The sequence below is a fragment of the Ictidomys tridecemlineatus genome, chromosome 10 (genome assembly GCF_052094955.1).
Source record: "Ictidomys tridecemlineatus isolate mIctTri1 chromosome 10, mIctTri1.hap1, whole genome shotgun sequence".
Classification (NCBI taxonomy): domain Eukaryota; kingdom Metazoa; phylum Chordata; class Mammalia; order Rodentia; family Sciuridae; genus Ictidomys; species Ictidomys tridecemlineatus.
In genome coordinates this window covers 57523804-57542068 of record NC_135486.1, presented here as the reverse complement: position 1 = coordinate 57542068, position 18265 = coordinate 57523804, and the positions used below count along the sequence as shown (strand labels likewise).

Sequence of the window (18265 nt, the reverse complement as noted above, 5' to 3'; positions counted from 1 at the left end):
AGTAATGTAATTAACTGCTAATGATTAACATGATGACATTTTAAAGAAGTGCATTTCTGAAACATTTAATTAAGAAATAGATGCAACTTTATATTCAGTTTGATTTTGTACTCTGAGGGCAATTCATGAAACATTTATAACCAAACCATTTGTTTGGTTATAGGGAAGCATTGTGAAAACATACAAGTACTGTGTGACCTCGGGTCCTATAAAAGACATAACTTCTACTTCAACATTTTCATTTCGAAGGGACTCTAACAAACAGCAATGATTTTACCAGTACAAATGTTTCCAGTACATATTTAGCAGGATAATTACAATGGATAATGTGGCAACTAGTAATGGATACTGGTCCTGTAGTTTAGCCTTTAATCCAGAAACATACCAATTAATAATAAATAATTAGTAAATATATTTAAGTCATGACCTTTGCCTCTAAGTGCATAAAATCTAAGTGTGAAAACAAATACAGACATAAAATCAGTGGTATGCTGAAATCAGGGTGTGTCGGCATATGAGAGCTGATTGCCAAGCCTGTTGTTAATCACTGCCATTAACAAAAAATAAATTTATAAATAAAAAATTTATTTATATTAAAAATATAGGCAGTAAATATCCTAAACCCATCATTTCACACCTATTTTACTTTAATTTACTATTATTTATCTTCTTGAGGTTTTTGTATCCTCCAGAACATAGAAATCCTGTCTAATGGTGTATAGCTATATATCTTTTCCCAAAACCATGTTCAAAGATATCAAATTGGCCAGTAGGAATAAATAACCCATGGAAAATAGCAAACACACCAGAGATGGTAGTGCACACCTGTAATCCTAACTTCTTGGAGGCTGAGGCAGGAGAGTCACAAGTTGAAGGTCAGCCTCGGCAACTTAGTGACACCCTGTCTCAAAGTAAAAAATTTTAAAAGGATCAAGGACTGATTTCAGCATACTACTGATTTTATGTCTGTATTTCTTGTTTTCCCACTTAGATTTTAAGTACTCAGAGGCAAAGTTCATATTTATTAGTTATTTGTTATTAATTGATATGTTTCTGGATTAAAGGCTCAATGCTTACCTTGCATGTCTGAGGCCCTAGGATCAGTCCCCAGTACCACAAAACAAACAAACAGACAGAAAGCAATGACCCTTTCCCCTTCTTGGCCCCCGATGAATATGAAACATTTACTAGCACTCTATCACATAGGATAATAATTAACAATGGAAATCATTGTATTAAAGGCCAACTGAATTTTTTATGCTTATAGGCATGGAATAAATTCAGAAAAGGTGGTGATAAGTGATAGCCCTCTGGCAAGTTCAAAAAGATAAGAATGAGTTTTACAGAAGGTACAAAAAAAAATAAAGTTGGCAATGATTTCATTAACAAGAAAAATTATAGCAGCCAAAACTTATAAACATGCCAAGTCTGAATTTCGATGGGTGAAATGTCTAATTTCTTCTTCCTTAGAGTATCTTTACATTGGTGTGTTAGTTGCCCTAGTATCAATGCAGACATTTTAAAATAGAAATAAAAGGATTAGTCCAACAGCATTGGCAGGTACTAACTCACAGCACTTGGAACTAATCTCTTCAGAAATTTCCAGTATCTCTGAGACTCTGTGCCTTACCTTTAGAGCTCTTGAATGCTCTAATTCCCACTAAACCTCCCAATGATCTCATTGAGTTCTCTCTTGATACTTGGTTCTCTCAATTGCATGCATCTCGTCAGTCTTGTCCTTGACCTTTCTCTCTTTCCTCCTTACTCACCTGTACCCAAGGCTTATCATCTGAGCTTTATGTCAGCATTCTTCATTGCCCTCAGTCCCTGTCTGCCTACTTACCAGCCAGAAACACCTCAATCCCTCTGCTGAGCAGAGCCTGAATTACACTCCTTTTACATACTTTTGGTTTATCTGCTCTTCCATGCCCCTTGGTAACTATTCCAGACTTCACCTCCTTCCATTCCCCACTGAAGTCTTCTCACCCACCGTCCTGTATGACACAAAACCTTGAGATTCCAAGAGGAATTCTCCAACACACCCTACCTTTCAAAATTATGTCTGGTCACACCTATCTTTACTGTTTTGTTTTTGTTCGGAGGTTGGGGTATCAAAACTTTCCATTGGTAACCTTGTGTTCAACTCTTTCTATTTTCCCCAGGATCTTGCTCTATCAGTTTCTCCCACTCTCCTTATTTTCAACCTATAATGCTTTAAGTCTCTTTAGATCTGAGTAATTCTTTCCTTGGACTACAATATCATCTTCCCAATGACTATGCTATACATTTTCTTGCCTTCTAACTTTTGGAAAGGACTCTGCATTAATTGCCTCCCCTTCCTTGATCTTGCTCATTTCCTCCATAATCCTTCCTAACACAGCTTCTCCCCACCTTGTTCTGTGGACAGGTTTGGCTTAGGGCATTCAGTCTTACTCATCTCACTCAGGCAGACACTTTTCTCCTGGCTTCTGCAAAGGTAGATTTTTCTCCTGGTATCTTACTGTTTATTCTTTTTCCTTCTGATTCTTCTTTTTGTGTCTGTCCTAAATAGTGGCATTTTCCGGAGTTCTTTCCTTAGTCAACATTTTGTCTCACTTTCTATGCTCTTCTTGGGTGATGTGCCTCTTCTTCAACACACCAATATCCATGTACTGGTGAAACCCAAGCTCTCTTGAAGTTTGAGTGTAAGTATACCTGTGCACCATGTCCACCTGGATATCGCATAGCCTCTCAAATTCACATGACCATATTTGAAATTAACTTCCCCTACTTCTCAATACATACATACAACAGCATATTATATTTTGTTTGGTGACAGCATGATCTATCACCCCAGCCAGAAATTTGGTGATCTCACATGACTTCACTCTCAACTCCCACAAACCATGGATCACCAATTTGTCTACATTGCTTCATAAACACTCATTGAATAGGTCTTATCTTCTTTATCTCTTTCCTTCCCACTCTCCAGTCTCTTACCTCCAATTGGTCTCTTGTTTCAGGTTTTTTTAAAAAAAAATTTATTTATTTTTAGTTTTAGGTGGACACAATATCTTTATTTTATTTTTTATGTGGTGCTGAGAATCAAACCCAGTGCCTCGCACATGCCAGGTGAGCACGCTACCATTTGAGCCACATCCCCAGCCCTCTTGCTTCAGTTTTATTGCTGTCAAAACTGTTGTCATCTTTCAGCATGTTTCCCTGAAGATGACATGGAGCTGTCTCAACATCTTTCACTTATCTCTATCCTCTGCAAAGAGCACATCTGTGGTCTGGCCCCTGCAACCCCCCCCCCCAATCTTATCTCTCCCTCTCTTGAAATTAGTTACTTAGATCTCTGAACTTGTTGCTGCTTCCTGGATACCCCATGATGGGACTTTGTATATGTTTGGGACCTGACACAGTCTCTTACCCTCTTTTTCCTATTCCCCCACCTCAACGACTGATTAAGGATCAGATAACACCTGTTCCAGGGAATTATTCTGACCTTTCTATAGCTTCTCCCTTTCATGACTAGGTAAGATATCCCTTACCTAGTCATGCTTCAATTTTTGTATTTATTGCAAGTTAATTATGTTTTAGGGTGTGTCACTACAAGGTACTAAATTTAGTAATGTATCCAACATTCTCTTTCTGATTGTTTCATAATTTGAACAAGTCTACATAGATGACTCCCAAATAAGTTCTAGAGCAAGAATCTGAATATTCATTGTTTGAGAAAATTCATATTGATGAGTTACTGTGTTTGGGGAACCACACTAGGTGCTGGAAATTTAAAGATGAGTAAGATGAGGTCTTTGATCTTTTGCCTAATGAGAGAGAAAACTAATAAATGATTCCCACAAAGGGTGATAGTGCCTTGATGGAGATGTAAGAGAGGAATGTGGGAGCAGAAGAGAATGCCAAGAGCATCTTCAGGTAGGCTGTGGGGGGAGAAAAATCAGGGAAGGCTTCCTGAAAGAGTTGTCACACATGCTGAGTAATAGAGAATTGGTGAGAGTTATCTAGGCAAAGCAATTAAATGGCAGTGGAGTAGATGAATAGACAAAATGGCCTTACAAAGTATGGAAGTAAAAAAGAAGAAGGTGAGTTGTGGAAATTGTCAATGGTTGATGTGATTGGAGCACTGAGAGAAGAAGAGTAGGGGAAGATAAGGCGAGACAAACCAAACTTGAAAATACCAGGCTAAAGAGTTGGAATCTAAAACCAAAAGCTATAGGAAGCCACTAAATACTTTAAATGGGGAGATGATAATGTATGTTTTTTAATAGCTTCTCCTAGCATCAAGGTTGGAAAAAATGGATTGGGAAAAGACAGATAAAAATGAGGGAGACCAATTAGTGACTCTATGGTATACTTCAGAAGACAAATGATGAGGATTTCAACTTAACCAGTGGAAATAAGAATGAAAAAAGAACAGATTCTTGCAAAATTTATAAGAATTGTAACCCACTGGATGAGAATAATTGGTTACCTACTGGATGAAAGGGAACTGCTTCATTTTTTTTATTCTCAACAATATTGATTGCATATTTATGAAAGACCAGAAACTAGCTATTCCAAGTAGGGATATAATGGTACAAAGGACACTAAATCTGTTCTCATGGAGCTCATGTTCTAGTGGGAAGCAGATAATAAACTAATAAATAACACAAATTTAGGTGATTGCATGATGGAATGGGGATGGAGAGATATTGGAGACAATATTTGATGTTGGAAGGCAGGAAAAACTGCTCTGAGGAAATAAAGTTTAAGTAGAGATAGCATGAGGAGAAGATAGACTCATGCAAAAACCCAGAGGAAAATATCCATGCTTCAGGTGACTGCCAGGCTTCTGATTGGGAAGACTGTTTACATGGTACTATTTACCAAGATAGAATATGCGTGAAGGAATAAATCTGTGAGATAGGAATTCTAATGTCATTTCTGCCATATATGGGTTGGGCACATTACTTGAGTTACTTGAACCTTAATACCCTCATTTAAATGGGAAATAGTCTTAACTTTCTTATCTCACATCTGTGGTGCTCAAATACTCTGAGATGGGTGATAGTGCTTTGAAAAGTATAAAATGCTGTAACAATTGAAAGTATTATTGTTTGCTTTTAGTTGTCTAAGCCTTTTCATGAAGAAAAGAATTTTTTTTAAAAAAACAACTTTGAATTCTATGTGCTGTCACAATCCATGAGAATAATAAATATTCAATACTGGAGGAAAAGGAAAGAACTCTCTGTTTTCCTTTGGAAACAAGTGATGATGGTTTCCATAGTCCCCTTTATCAAGCATTAGTATTTGTCAATCAGGTTGTGAATTTTTGTATTAAGTTTTAAATGAGGTAGAAACCTTTTTTAAAAAATTAGGTAGAAATTCATATACATTTTAATCACCTTCTCTTTTTGTATAGAAAATATGCCCTTCAACTAATGTGATTCCAGGCAAATCTAATTCATGGAGGGGTAGCTCAAGAGCAGAGTTAAGTTAATGATACTCTCACACTATTCCTATCTTATTTAACTCCTTTTTATTGTTTACTCCATTCCATTCATACTTGGGGCAGAGAGAGGAGTAACAGCCATTCTATTGGGTTTAATGCATCTTTTGGTTTATATGTTTCCTTCAAAGTGCATGTTTGAATGTATTTTTAATTTGTAATGGTATCGTAGGGCATTTAAATTCTTACTATTCATAGTATTCTATATATTTACTATTTAGTAGTTATGAACAATTAAAGTATCTAGAAGGTTTTAATTTTCTAACTAACCAGTATATTCTAGTCTTTGCTCCAAAAGAGCATCTATTTTGCAATAGTTTGGAGTCTGTCTTTGAAACCAATTCTAAGCTTCCTAGTATTTACCCTATCTTTTGGAATTTGTTGGTGACATAAGCAGCTGAGAGTCAGGAAACTGTGAGATAAAAATACTCAGACAACCTCAGCATACAGTGATCATTGAACTGATCAGCCGGATTCTGTCTGAGCTTTTCAATGACTTCCTCACTTAGATCACTCTCTTTCTAAATGTAGAAACTGAAGAGGTTTGTTGAGTGTTCAGCATAATCATGTTTTCCTGAACTGCCATGGCCACTGGAGAGTCATCGCAGTAGAATAAGAGTTGGGTTGCTTCCCTCTCCAGATTCAACATGTTCCCAGTTCTGCAGTTTCCTATAATGAGTTTCAAGTTGAATCAGATTAAACTGCATTTATACAAATACATAATTGGCCAGCTGTTAAAATCGAAGCCAGCACAACTCCCAAAAAGGCAGAAAAAAAAATTCAAAAAACAATTTCCATTTCAGAAACGATTACCATTCTGATTATAATTTTTCATGGAAATTTCAGAAATGGGATTTTGTACCAGAAAGAAAATGAACATCTGGAATGAATTACACTATATGGAACACATTGGCCTGTTGTAACACATAAGTTGAACTTTTTACCCTTTGATAGCTTGACCGTTTCTGAGAGATGAGCAACTAACCACTCAGCACTACTTTTCATTAGTCAGCCAACTCAGAGGCAGCTTATGTTGGAAAGATATAGTGTCCTTCCATAGAACTGCTGTGGAGCTAGACAGAACTGGCATCTGTCCCAGCATTCACTAGTTCTGTGACCACTAAATACATTACCATAACCTCTTCTTTAGCCCAAGCTTTCCCATTTGTGAAGTTAATTTGGGTTAACTCACATAAAGTGCCTGGTTTATTGCATGGCACAGTCACAGCTTATTTGTTCATTTCTTTTTCTTGTTCCCCTAAGAACTAAAAAATATGCTGAAAGCATTAGGGGCAAAAAAAAAAAAATGTCAGAATACTGAGGAGATGAGATGGAGCTATTTTAAGTCTGTACTTGTATCTCAGGCCCAGATTAGAAAATCCTGTCCTAAGGGCCAAATCCAATGAGCCACCAGTTTCTATAACATCAGTAAACTAAAAATGGTGTAACAAATATTTGAGGTAAATACACTTTAAAAGAAGTTTATTTGGGCTCACAATTTTGGAAGTTTCAGTCTATGGTCAGTTGACCATGGAGAGGCAGCGCCATGATAGTGAGAGCTTATAATGGAACAAACTGTTCACCTCATGGCACCTAGGAAGCAAAGAGAAGAAGAGGATGGGGATGGGTTTCTCCAAACCCCTTCAATCACACACCCCCTTGACCAAAAGACCTCCCATGAGGCTCCAACTCTTAAAGGTTTCAGCACTTCCCAATTGCACCAAGAGCTGGGGCCCAAACCCATGCCACGTGGACGTCTGCATGGAGTAAGTAGATCCTGTAGATCAGTAATGATTCAATCATTGTTTACATTTTCTGTGAGCAAATGGATTTACAATCCATTTAGTAATGAGTATGTTAAATAGAATTTATAAGTTGAAATTAGCTTTATAAAGAAAAATGTGGATATCTTATATCTGTTTTCCAGGCCTGTCAGAGAGTTTGCTATGCCAAGAGGAGCAAATACATTTTGCTACTGTATAAAAGCAAATGTGGTTGTCACTGGAGGTAAGAGGACAGTTCCCATCATAAAGAGATTTTCTGCCTTGCAAAGAGTGCTCTCCTATTTTACTGCTGGGAATAACCTTTTAGGGAGTTTATAAAATTTTATGAAGTCAAATCTGTATGTCGCATTCTGTGTGGCTTCTTGACTTGGGGACACACTTAGAAAAGCTTTCCTCAGCCTAGGCGTCGGTGAAACAAGATTTTCTAGATTTTATTTTAACTTGCTTTTATTATTTGGCTTTATGTTTTACTTTTAGAGCTTTAATCCATGTAAAAACCTATTTTTACAAATGAGGGCATCAGTTCCTAAATTTTAAAGCTTCCTAAAATATAACAAAGCTTGTATCTTTATTTGCGTATTTGGGGGGGGGGAGAAAGCCAAATTTGTCAAATTCTTAAAAGGATTCCATGACCAAAAAGGAAAAGAGCTAATGACTTTGAGTTAACAGAGAAGAGGACCAAGTTTAGAACCTTGAATACCAACTATCTAGGGGCAAGTAAGACGGGAAACAAGGTCATCTTCTGAGAGTAAGGGGAAAGATGACATCGTGAGAAGTTTTAGGGGAAAGATAGAGGACCAAAACACTCTTTTTTTTTTTTTTTCAGGGTTTAAACCCATGGGTGCTCACCCACTGAGTCACATCCTCAGCCCTTTTCATTTTTTATGTTTGAGACAGGGTCTCACTGAGTTGCTTAGTGTATCACTTTACTGAGGCTGGCTTTGAATTTGTAATCCTCCTGCCTCAGCCTCACAAGCGACTGGGATTTCAGGTGTACGCCACCATGCCCAACCTGAAACACTTTTTGAAATGCAAACTCCTCCTCTATAACACTGACTTTTTATTTTACTGCACTTTGGAGTCAGATTGTCTAGGTACGAATTCACTCACAAGCAGTGTGGTGGGCAGATTATTTATTTCCCTAAAATTTCAATCTCATCTGTAAGTAGAGTTGATTGTAGTATCTGCTCAAAAGAATTCAAGTAATTTAAATAAAGTACTTAGTACCATGTCTTCTGCACAATGAGTGCTCAATGTATGTTTGCTAATAATATCAATGGTAAGAAAAAACATATCATGTAGTGTTTGAGATTAATTGAGCCAATACATGCCTGGCACGTAGTAAGGTCTCAATAAATATCCATTTGGTCCACTTATAATACATAGGCAAAATTACTTTGGCAGATGTGTGAAGGTTTTGTTGAAATAAAGAAATCTGAAGTTGTGTTTAGAAGGCAGTTACCGCTGTCATGAATGAGATGGAGAGGGTCTAAATTATCATAGGTATCATGGAAAAAGAAAAGAAAAAGCAAATTTCAAGGACATTGAAAGTGGGGCTAGGGGTGTAGCTTAGTGGTAAAGTGCATGCTTAACATGAGTAAGATCCTAGGTTCAACCCTTCCCTCCCCCCGCCCCGCAAAAAAAAAAAATAAAAAAAAAACAAGCAAACAAAATAAAAATCCAAAACAAAGCAAAAAATAATTGGAAATGAATGATTCATAAGGCAATTCATGCAGAATGATATTGTAGATTAGAAAAGAAGGATCAGCCAACTACAATTTTGTAAGGTGGGAAATGGAAAAACATCATTGTGTTCATAGTGACACAGATATGAGGAAGAAGATGCTTAGGTAGATTTTCCATCTAAGCAAACAAAAGCTCAATTTTGAACCTAAAGTTCAAATGTTAATTAAACACCCAAGAGAACATTCCTTCTGTTGATGGGAAAATATCTAGTTAGAGAGGAAGGGTATTGGGGATCCCAGACTGCCTTCAGGAGGGGGTAGACAAACACACTTTATAGGTAAGGAGACTTATAGGTAAGATGCAAGTGAGCAAAGCAGAAATACAAACAAACATACATCAAGAAAATGTCCTGTATTGCAAAACCAAAGTTTAAAAAGAGTAAGAATAGAAAATTTAAAAAAACTCTTTCCTTAAAAAATAAAATAAAATTTAGTAAATATACCATTTGCCTAAAGACATTAGAGCAAAAATACCCATTAAAAGAACCAAGATGTTAAATGAGTGAGTGCTGTTGGCCCCTACCAGGTAAGATACCTTCAATTCTTATTCCTAAATACTCACAGCAGGCAATGCCTGACACCTCTTTAGAGTCAGTTACCTCACCCTAAAGTGCCTATTTTGCAAACTATGAAGTGTAAAGATAGCTATCTATCTGAGATATACCCTGAGAGCACAAAGCTAATTTTTTAAAGTATACTATGTATTCGAAGTTAATACTTAAATTAATGTTTTGTTTTCTTGAGTGAAAGCAATAACTATTTATTATAATAATACTTAATTAACAAACTGGTTCCCAGATTTTTCAAAATATATTTTTAGTTTACCTTCCTAAGAACAGGCAGTTCTTGGAAAATTGTAACCATAGTATTTTAGGTCAGGAGGATATCTGAAAGCATGTAGTTCAATTTCCTCATTGAGGAAAATAGAAGCAACAGGGAGAGATTAAATATTGAAAATTAAACAGTTTATTAGTAGCCAGGCTATGACTAAACTTATGAATAAGTTTATAACTAAATTTCTAATACATTGTTTTTACTTGTTTTGCTATCCACAAGAATGCTATATTTTTTTAAAATTATAATTTAACTATATGGTAATTTCAAGTAAATATTGTAGAAGCCCTAAAGTTGAGCACAAATTTAAATATTAAGTTCTAATGCATAGTATACTTGGAAAAAAAATTAGCTTTGTGCTCTCAGGAGAGTTATTCTTACCCCTGAAGTAGGAGTTTAGCTGTCTTTACACTTAATTGTCATAAGAAAGCAAGGAGCTGAAACTCCAAACCTCAGTTCTTGTGCTCTAGTGAAAGAAGATTTAAAGACAGACACCAAAAGTCATGCAGGAGAACTTTATTAGAAGTGAAAGTGAGATGAAAATAAAATAAAAGTGAGGTTTAAATAAAAAGCACTTTAAAGGGAGAGAGTAGACTGTCTCCAAGCACAGAACAACAAAGAAGAAAATGCTATTTTTTTCCCCAATTTTAATATTGTTTGGTGTTTACCAGAACTGGGGACCACCTTCTGTACTCTTCACCAATTAGATATTCAACTCCTTCACATCGGGCAGTGGAGTTTTTGACCTTAGTTGGTCCTCTCTGGAACTGTCATGGTGGCCATCCTATTTAGGGGGGCTTCATCTACAAGTCAATCCCATGTTAATATGGTCATTGGGGTCAATTGCTGGTCAGAAGTTACCTTAGTGCACCTAAGCTACAAAAAGAATCTTCCTTCCCAGATAAATAGAGACACCTTTAGCCATAATTCCTAGCTTCATGTCAATATCAATGGACCCTATCAAGAGTTAGTCCCATTAATCCTTTTCTTTTGACATATTTCCCAATTAGCTCCTTTTGTTTCTATTTCCTTTCTACAAATTAACTGTCACACTTTCTTGTTTACTTTGGACATAGTTTAAAGAAGAATCTAAAGTAATTTAAAAGAACACTTGTGACCTTGCCTGCATTTCACTGCTCATTGCTAATTATTACCCAACAAGATGTATGATCTATCATGGGCAATGGAAATGGACACATTTCCTGCCTGGACTACAAGACAAAGAAGTAGTGGGTGCCCCAAGAGATGAAAGAAGGATTGCACAGTGTGGTGGAAATGGAGCACCAAACATGACTGAATCAGTCAGCTTTCTATCACTGTGACAGAATACCCGAGAGAATCAACTTTAAAGGAGAATGGATTTATTGTGGCTATAGTTTCAGAGATTTCAGTCCATGGTCACTTGGCCTGTTGGTTTGGACTTGTAGGGCTCAGTATGCCATGGTGGGAATATGTGGCAGAGGAAGCTGTTCATCTCATGGCAACCAGGAACCAAAGAGAGAGACAGGAAGGGTCTAGGGACCCAATATCCTCTTCAATGGCATGATTCCAATGACCTAACTTCCTCCAACTAGGTTCCACCTACTAAAAGTCCCACCACCTCCCAATAGCATCACAAGCTGGGGACCAAGACTTTAGCACATGGGCCTTTGGGGAACATTCCAGATCCAAATGAAAGCAATGCCTAAGAATGAAACCACTAGATTCTGCCCCCATCACTGCAAGTCTTTTTATTAGGAAAAATTTTAATATTCTATATCAACCCAAATCTCTCCCCACCCCACAAAAACCCTTTGACAAAATAGTACTCAAATATGTGGCCAAATTGAGATTTAATTTTTAAAATATAATCATCATATGATGCTGTCACATTCATCTTAACCAGGTGCTTTGGACAGCCCTTTGTTCTCACTTAAAAGAAAGTAAAACTTTTTAAGAATACCAGCCTTGGCTACATACTTGTAATCCCAGTGCCTTGCAAGGCTGAGGCAGGAGGATTGCGAGTTCAAAGCCAGCCTCAGCAAAAGTGAGGGGCTAAGCAACTCTGTGAGACCCTGTCTCTAAATAAAATACAAAATAGGAGTGGGGATGTGGCTCAGTGGTCAAGTGCCCCTGAGTTCAATCACCAGTAGCCCCATACACACACACACACACACACACACACACACACACACACACACACAATACCAGCTTGAATATAATCTTAGCATTTTAATCATGTCTGGGGGAAACGTGTTTAGTAAAGTTCTGGAACTTAAATGATTTCATTAAACTCAGTGTTCATTATATTATAAAATCTTGCTCTACAGCTTTGAAAACTTATTAGTTATAGGTTTTCTAGCTTTCACAAAAGAAATCAAACATTTAACAGCATGACCAGCAAGAAACTAATACATTTCACCATGCATAATTTATTAAATTTCACAGTTTTGAAGCCTCTATTAGTAGAAAATGCAAATTCTCAATAACTGAAAACATGTTTTTCCCAGGAGAATACTCTTGTTGATTAGTGACTCAGCCAAGCACATGTTGAAGAGTACAGTACGTACTGGCCAATGACTCAAAATATACAATAAGAGCTGTTTTTCGAAGCATATTTGAGCAGGTTAAATATGCAGGGACACTTATAAACAATTTTCCACAATGGCACAACTAGTTAGCTCGTTGAGTCAGTTGTCTTTGCTCCCAGCCTTGCATTGTTCCTGGACCACTACCATCTGATTTGTTAGAGGTGCTCTCTCCTCTGTATTCATCTCTGAACTGAGCCAGCTCATTTCATGAAAAGCAATGTACTTGGATCAAGTGACTCACCAACTGAGATAAGAGCTTACTAAAAGAAAGAAAATCCTCTGGTGAGTGGCTTTATCTAAATTTTGGCTTAGTTAAAAAAAGAGAAGAAAAATAACAAAGAAACAGGACATTAGCTCCTTATGAGTCATAATATATTATTTGCAATATAAAATCCTATCTTCATATTTGACATTTTCTGTTAATACCTACTTTCCTTCTATATATTTTGTGTGCCTTACTGCTATTGTTGGATTATAAACACTCAAAAGCAGGGACCTTGCTTCATATATCTATAAGAGTTTCTCTCACTCTCTTCCAAAACATTTTATAGAATGCTCTGTTCAAGGCAGGGATTTAGAAAAACGATAATAATAGTGGTAATAACATTCAACTTATAGTCCAAGATCTTTTCAGTTGCATATATACAATCTCAATTAGTTTCATGATAAAATTATGACATAAGTTCATTTATCCCCATTATAAAAATAAGAAAATGCAGACACTTAGGTGAGGCAACTTACTCAATATCATAGAACTAGTGAATGATGGAGATAGGTTTCAAATCAAAACTGACTTACCCAGAGTATGCATTCTTAACCACTTCATAAGAGAATCTGCTATCCCACTCATTTTACTTAGCAAATAAGAATCAAGCACTTAATAGTTGTCAAGGATTGTCATAAACAGAAATACAGGACTATTATAGTTTGGATGTGAGGTGCCCCCCAAAAGCTCATGCTTTCAGTTATTGAGACAATGCAAGAAGGTTCAGAGAAGAAACGATTGGGTTGTGAGAGTCTTAACCCAATCCTCTGATAGGGATTAATTGAGTGGTAACTGAAGTGATGGGGTGTGGATTTAAGTATATATTTGTATCTGGCAAGTGGAGACCTCTCTCTCAGCTTCCTGATCACCATGTGAGCTGGTTCCTTATGCCACACTCTCCTACCATGATGTTCTGCCTCACCTTGAGCCCAGAGGAATGGAGCCAGCCTTCAATGGACTAGGACTTCTGAAACCTTGAGTCCTCAATGAAACTCTTCTTCCCTAAAATTGTTCTGGTCAGATCTTTTAGTCACAGCAGTGAAAAGGCTGACTAAAACAAAGACTCATTGGATAAACAATAAGCAAGTATGTAAACATAAAACTATAATCAATCAGGATTGGTGCTATAAAACAAGTCTGATGAAAACACTCTGAGAACACTGCATCACGGCCTGGAGAGAGTGACTAGGGAAGGTGCCAGAGAGGAAATATTAAAATTAAGTCTAAAAGGATTTTTTTTTGCAAAGTAGATTTTTTTAAAAAATATTTATTTTTTCTTAGTTTTTGGCGGACACAACATCTTTGTTTGTATGTGGTGCTGAGGATCGAACTCGGGGCCACACACATGCCAGGCGAGCGCGATACCGCTTGAGCCACATCCCCAGCCCACAAAGTAGATTTTTAACAGGGAATTTGTACCCTTAACATTTAGCAAAATAGCAAGTGTACAGTAATTTCTCAAGAAATTTTTATTCTTGCTATTAATAAGGATAACATGAAATTTTAAATTTGAGAAATATCCCACTTACTCATCTACCATAGTCCTTAAAATATCTGGATTGATATTTTGAGTCATCTTGGGCGGCTATAATGTAATAAGAGACTGGGTGTCTTAAACAACAGAAATTTATTTTCTTATAGTTCTGGAGGCTGAAGTCCAAGGTCAAGGTGCCAGAATGGTCAGTTCCTAGTGAGGGCTATTCACCTAGCTTATAGGTGGCCTTCCTCTGGCTGTGGCCCTCAAAAGGCAGAACAGTGGAGAGTTGTCTGGTTCCTCACATACGGACCATCATAAGGACTCCATCCTCATGAATTCATCCCAAAGGACTCATCTACAAATACCATCACAGTGAGGATTAGGGTTTCTACATATAAAATTTGAAGGAACATGATTCAGTCCATAGAAGTTACTTGAGAAACAGAAACTAAGATTCAGATGTGCCCTGCTTTTTTCAGCCTGTTTCTGATAATATTTCAGGATCCGAGAGTCTCTGAAATGAAAGCAGTTCACTTTCCCAGAGGAGTTAGACAAATGTTCAACAAAGATTCATTTTCAATTTACATGCATGTTTCCCCTGTCCTTTAGCCTTTGATAGTTAAAGCTTCTGATTTATATCCACACTGAAGTTACTGAAATTGTTCAATAGATATTAGTTGAACTCCTACTATATGTTACATACCAGAAATGCCAGAGTAAACAAGAAAAAGTTCTGGCCTCAAATCACTTAGAGTCTAGCAGCTGGAGTTGTGTTACTATACTAACACTGGAAGGATGAATAGAGAAGGAATAGGGTAGAAAATATACCATGCTTCTTTTTCATGGGACCCAACAAAATAATCCGAATTACGGAAGCATCTGAACCTATCACATTTGGCTGGCTTCTGAATATCTGACTATCTTGGTGTCCAATTGTTCCTCTACTGGCTCTTTCAACATGGAGAAGTCCATTTACATAAATAGCCCAATATAGCTCCTTTGCATGGTCAAACACATTACCAAATTAAATAAGATTACCATGTTGGATTTCAGGTGTTCATGTAAATTGTTATTCTTAATAACTTAAGTTTTATATATATATATATATATTATAATTATAATGCTATTATATAATCTTTTTGTCTAGTAGCCTAAAGGTCCTTGGTAATTTGTAAGATGCTCAGGAATGCAACACAATAATCCTAACTCAATTTCATTTTCTGCTGTGTGCTTCTGAGCAGATTATATTTGAATCACTAAATTAAATCATTTGATTAGAATAACTTAATCTTTAGGAGTCAGTTTCTTATAAGAAGTTTGGATTATATAATTTCTAGGATCCCAACTTGAAATTATTTGCTATTTTTATGACTCAACTTCCAGGATGACATTTAATGAGTTGTTGGTAAAATAGAAAATCCAATATCTTAAAAATATTTCATATTTTAGAAACTATTACACATAGATTAAGTTACTCTTTTTAAAGACATAAATGGAATACAATCATGTTAGTTCTGATAATGCAGGCTGCTGTAACAAACTCAAATTTTATTTTTCATACCATTGGAATTGTAATAGATCAATGGTAAAAAGATATGGTCAAACAATCTACAGAGTAAGGAGAAGATAATACTATCATAAATTAAGTTGAGATAAAAATAAGATATCATTTTAGATCTAGTAAAATACCAAACATTTTAAATCATGGTAATATTCATGTGCTGGCCAGAGTCTAACAAAACTGGTAGCCTTGAGATTTGGTACAACTATTTTGGAAAGTAACCCATCAGTATTTTAAAGTCATAACAATGTTTATAGCCCTTGATATAATGATCTCACTCTTGAGGATTTATCCTCAGTGAATAACCCAAAAGAAAAAAAAATATCATGCAAATAAGTGTACATTACAGTATAGCTGAAAAAAATTTAAAAACTAGAAAGATCTAAATAATTTAATGGTTAAGAATGGTGAAAGAATAAATGGTTAAGAAATTGTAAAATAGCAATGTAAGGTTGTGCAGCCATAAAAAAAGAATGGAATCCTGTGATTTGCAGTAACATAGATGTTCCTGGAGGCCATTGTAACTGAAATAGGTCAGGTACAGAAAGACAGATGCCACACATTCTCATTTATATTAGGAAGCTAAAATGTTAATCTCAAAGAAGTAGAAAGTAGAACTGTGCTTACCAAAGCCTGTGAAAGGTGTGTGAGGGGTGGGGTGGGGTGAATAAAAGATGGTTAATGGTTATGGAAATGCAGTTGGACAAGAGGAATAACTTTTAATGTTCTCTAGCACAGTAGGATAGTTTTGGTTGACAAGTAATTGAATATTTCAAAATAGTAGAGAGGATTTTGAATGTTTCCAACACACACAAAAAATATGTCTGAGGTGTAATATATGACAATTAGCCCAATCATTTCAAACTGTATATATATATACTAAAATGTGACAATGTAATATGTATATATACATATGTAGTCATATATATGTATATGTATATATATAATGTATGATTACTCTGGATCAGTTAAAATAAGAATAATTTTTGAAAAGCAGAACAAAATGGTACAATTGCAACTAAAATGATAATTATGAGGCCATGGACCCACAGTCGTCCATGAGCATAAAATAATACATAGTGACAGCTGGTCCTAGTAGTGTACACCTGTAGTCCTAGTCACTCAGGAGGGTGAGGCAGGAGTATCACTTGAGCCCAAGTTTTTCAGGCCAGCCTGGGCAATATAGTGAGATTTTTATCTTAAAAAAATTGGCATAAAAACATATCCAGAATCATATATGAACTTATATTTTTAAAGTTGACACTGATTTCCTAGAGGGAGTAGAACTACGGATTATGGTAATTATAGGGAAAAGACTTTATTTTGCAAAAATTATACTCTTTTCTACTATTTAACTCTTCTACCATGTACCCAGATCATAAAAAAAAAACTGTCTGTACCATGATAGTAATTACCTATAAATTATATGAGCTTATGGATGTGTGTTAGAAGGGAAGATGGAAAAATAAAAACAGTTGATTTGTTCTAGTGGTAGATATTATGTGTAGTTTTCCCATTCCCTTGATTTTTTCTTATTATTATAATGTTTGCATAATTTAAGAATGTGAAAATAAAAGAACAGCTGCCTTAAATACTTTTTGGAAATACATAAAGCATAAATAACACATTAATGCATGAAGGAGTAGGGAAGTATTGAATCAAGAAAAATTCTTATCAAATATTTATGAGAACTCACATTTGTATGTATAAATACAATTACAACAAAACAGCCTTGACAAGAAACAGCAGATACAGATCAAGGCTAGGCCCTTAGCAAGTCAATCACAGAATTTGTCCTGGAAGAAATGGGCTATGATTACTTATTAAAAGAAGGATAAGGATGTGATTGAATGGGAGAGATACTTTTTAAATTTTGACCACTTGAGAAAATAAATAATCTTTCACTATCCTCCTTTTTAGGAGATGATAAAGTCCTCCGGTTGTGGCACCCCAATATCAGCACCAAGCCTGTGGGGAAACTGGTGGGACACATGTTCAGCATCACCGAGATGGTAACCAATGAGAAAGAGCAACACCTCATCAGCCTTTCTTCTGCAAAGGTAACAAGAAGAAAATAGCGAAATCAAAATGAAATCTGTTTTTTTTTCTTTCTTTCTTGAAATCACCTCTTAGAAGACCTAGGGTGCATACAATATTTGATGAAATAATGGATAATCACTGAGAAAAATATTTAGTATGAAAATAGAATTAATGAGCTTCTATGTTATTTCTGTTGATTGTAGCCTAAGAAAGGGCAGGTTTAAAACAAGTGTAAAAGGAGACAATATTGGGAAGCCAATGTTATCTCAGTAGACAAAACAAAAGAGACTGTCATTAAAGAAGGGAACATCACCATCAAAGAAAGAAAAAAATAAACGTTTCTGTCACTGTCATCATGAAACTATTTTAAATGTTCTAGCCAATGTAATACAAGAAAAAAATGAAGTATAAATATTAGGTTTGAGAAGATCCAATTACTATATTTGTAAATGATGTGATTGCTTGAAAAAGAGTAAAATCAACTTAAAATTTTTAAAA

The 18265-nt window shown here is 35.9% G+C and overlaps 1 protein-coding gene across 1 annotated transcript in view; it reads left to right on the top strand.

Moving 5' to 3' along the window:
- Positions 1 to 18265, top strand: part of Wdr64 (WD repeat domain 64) — a 141194-nt gene that overhangs the window by 51482 nt on the left and 71447 nt on the right. The window contains exons 9-10 of the mRNA XM_078022992.1: positions 7419 to 7498; positions 17648 to 17787. Of these exons, the coding sequence (XP_077879118.1) occupies positions 7419 to 7498; positions 17648 to 17787 (220 nt within the window). The remainder of the gene's footprint in view (positions 1 to 7418; positions 7499 to 17647; positions 17788 to 18265) is intronic.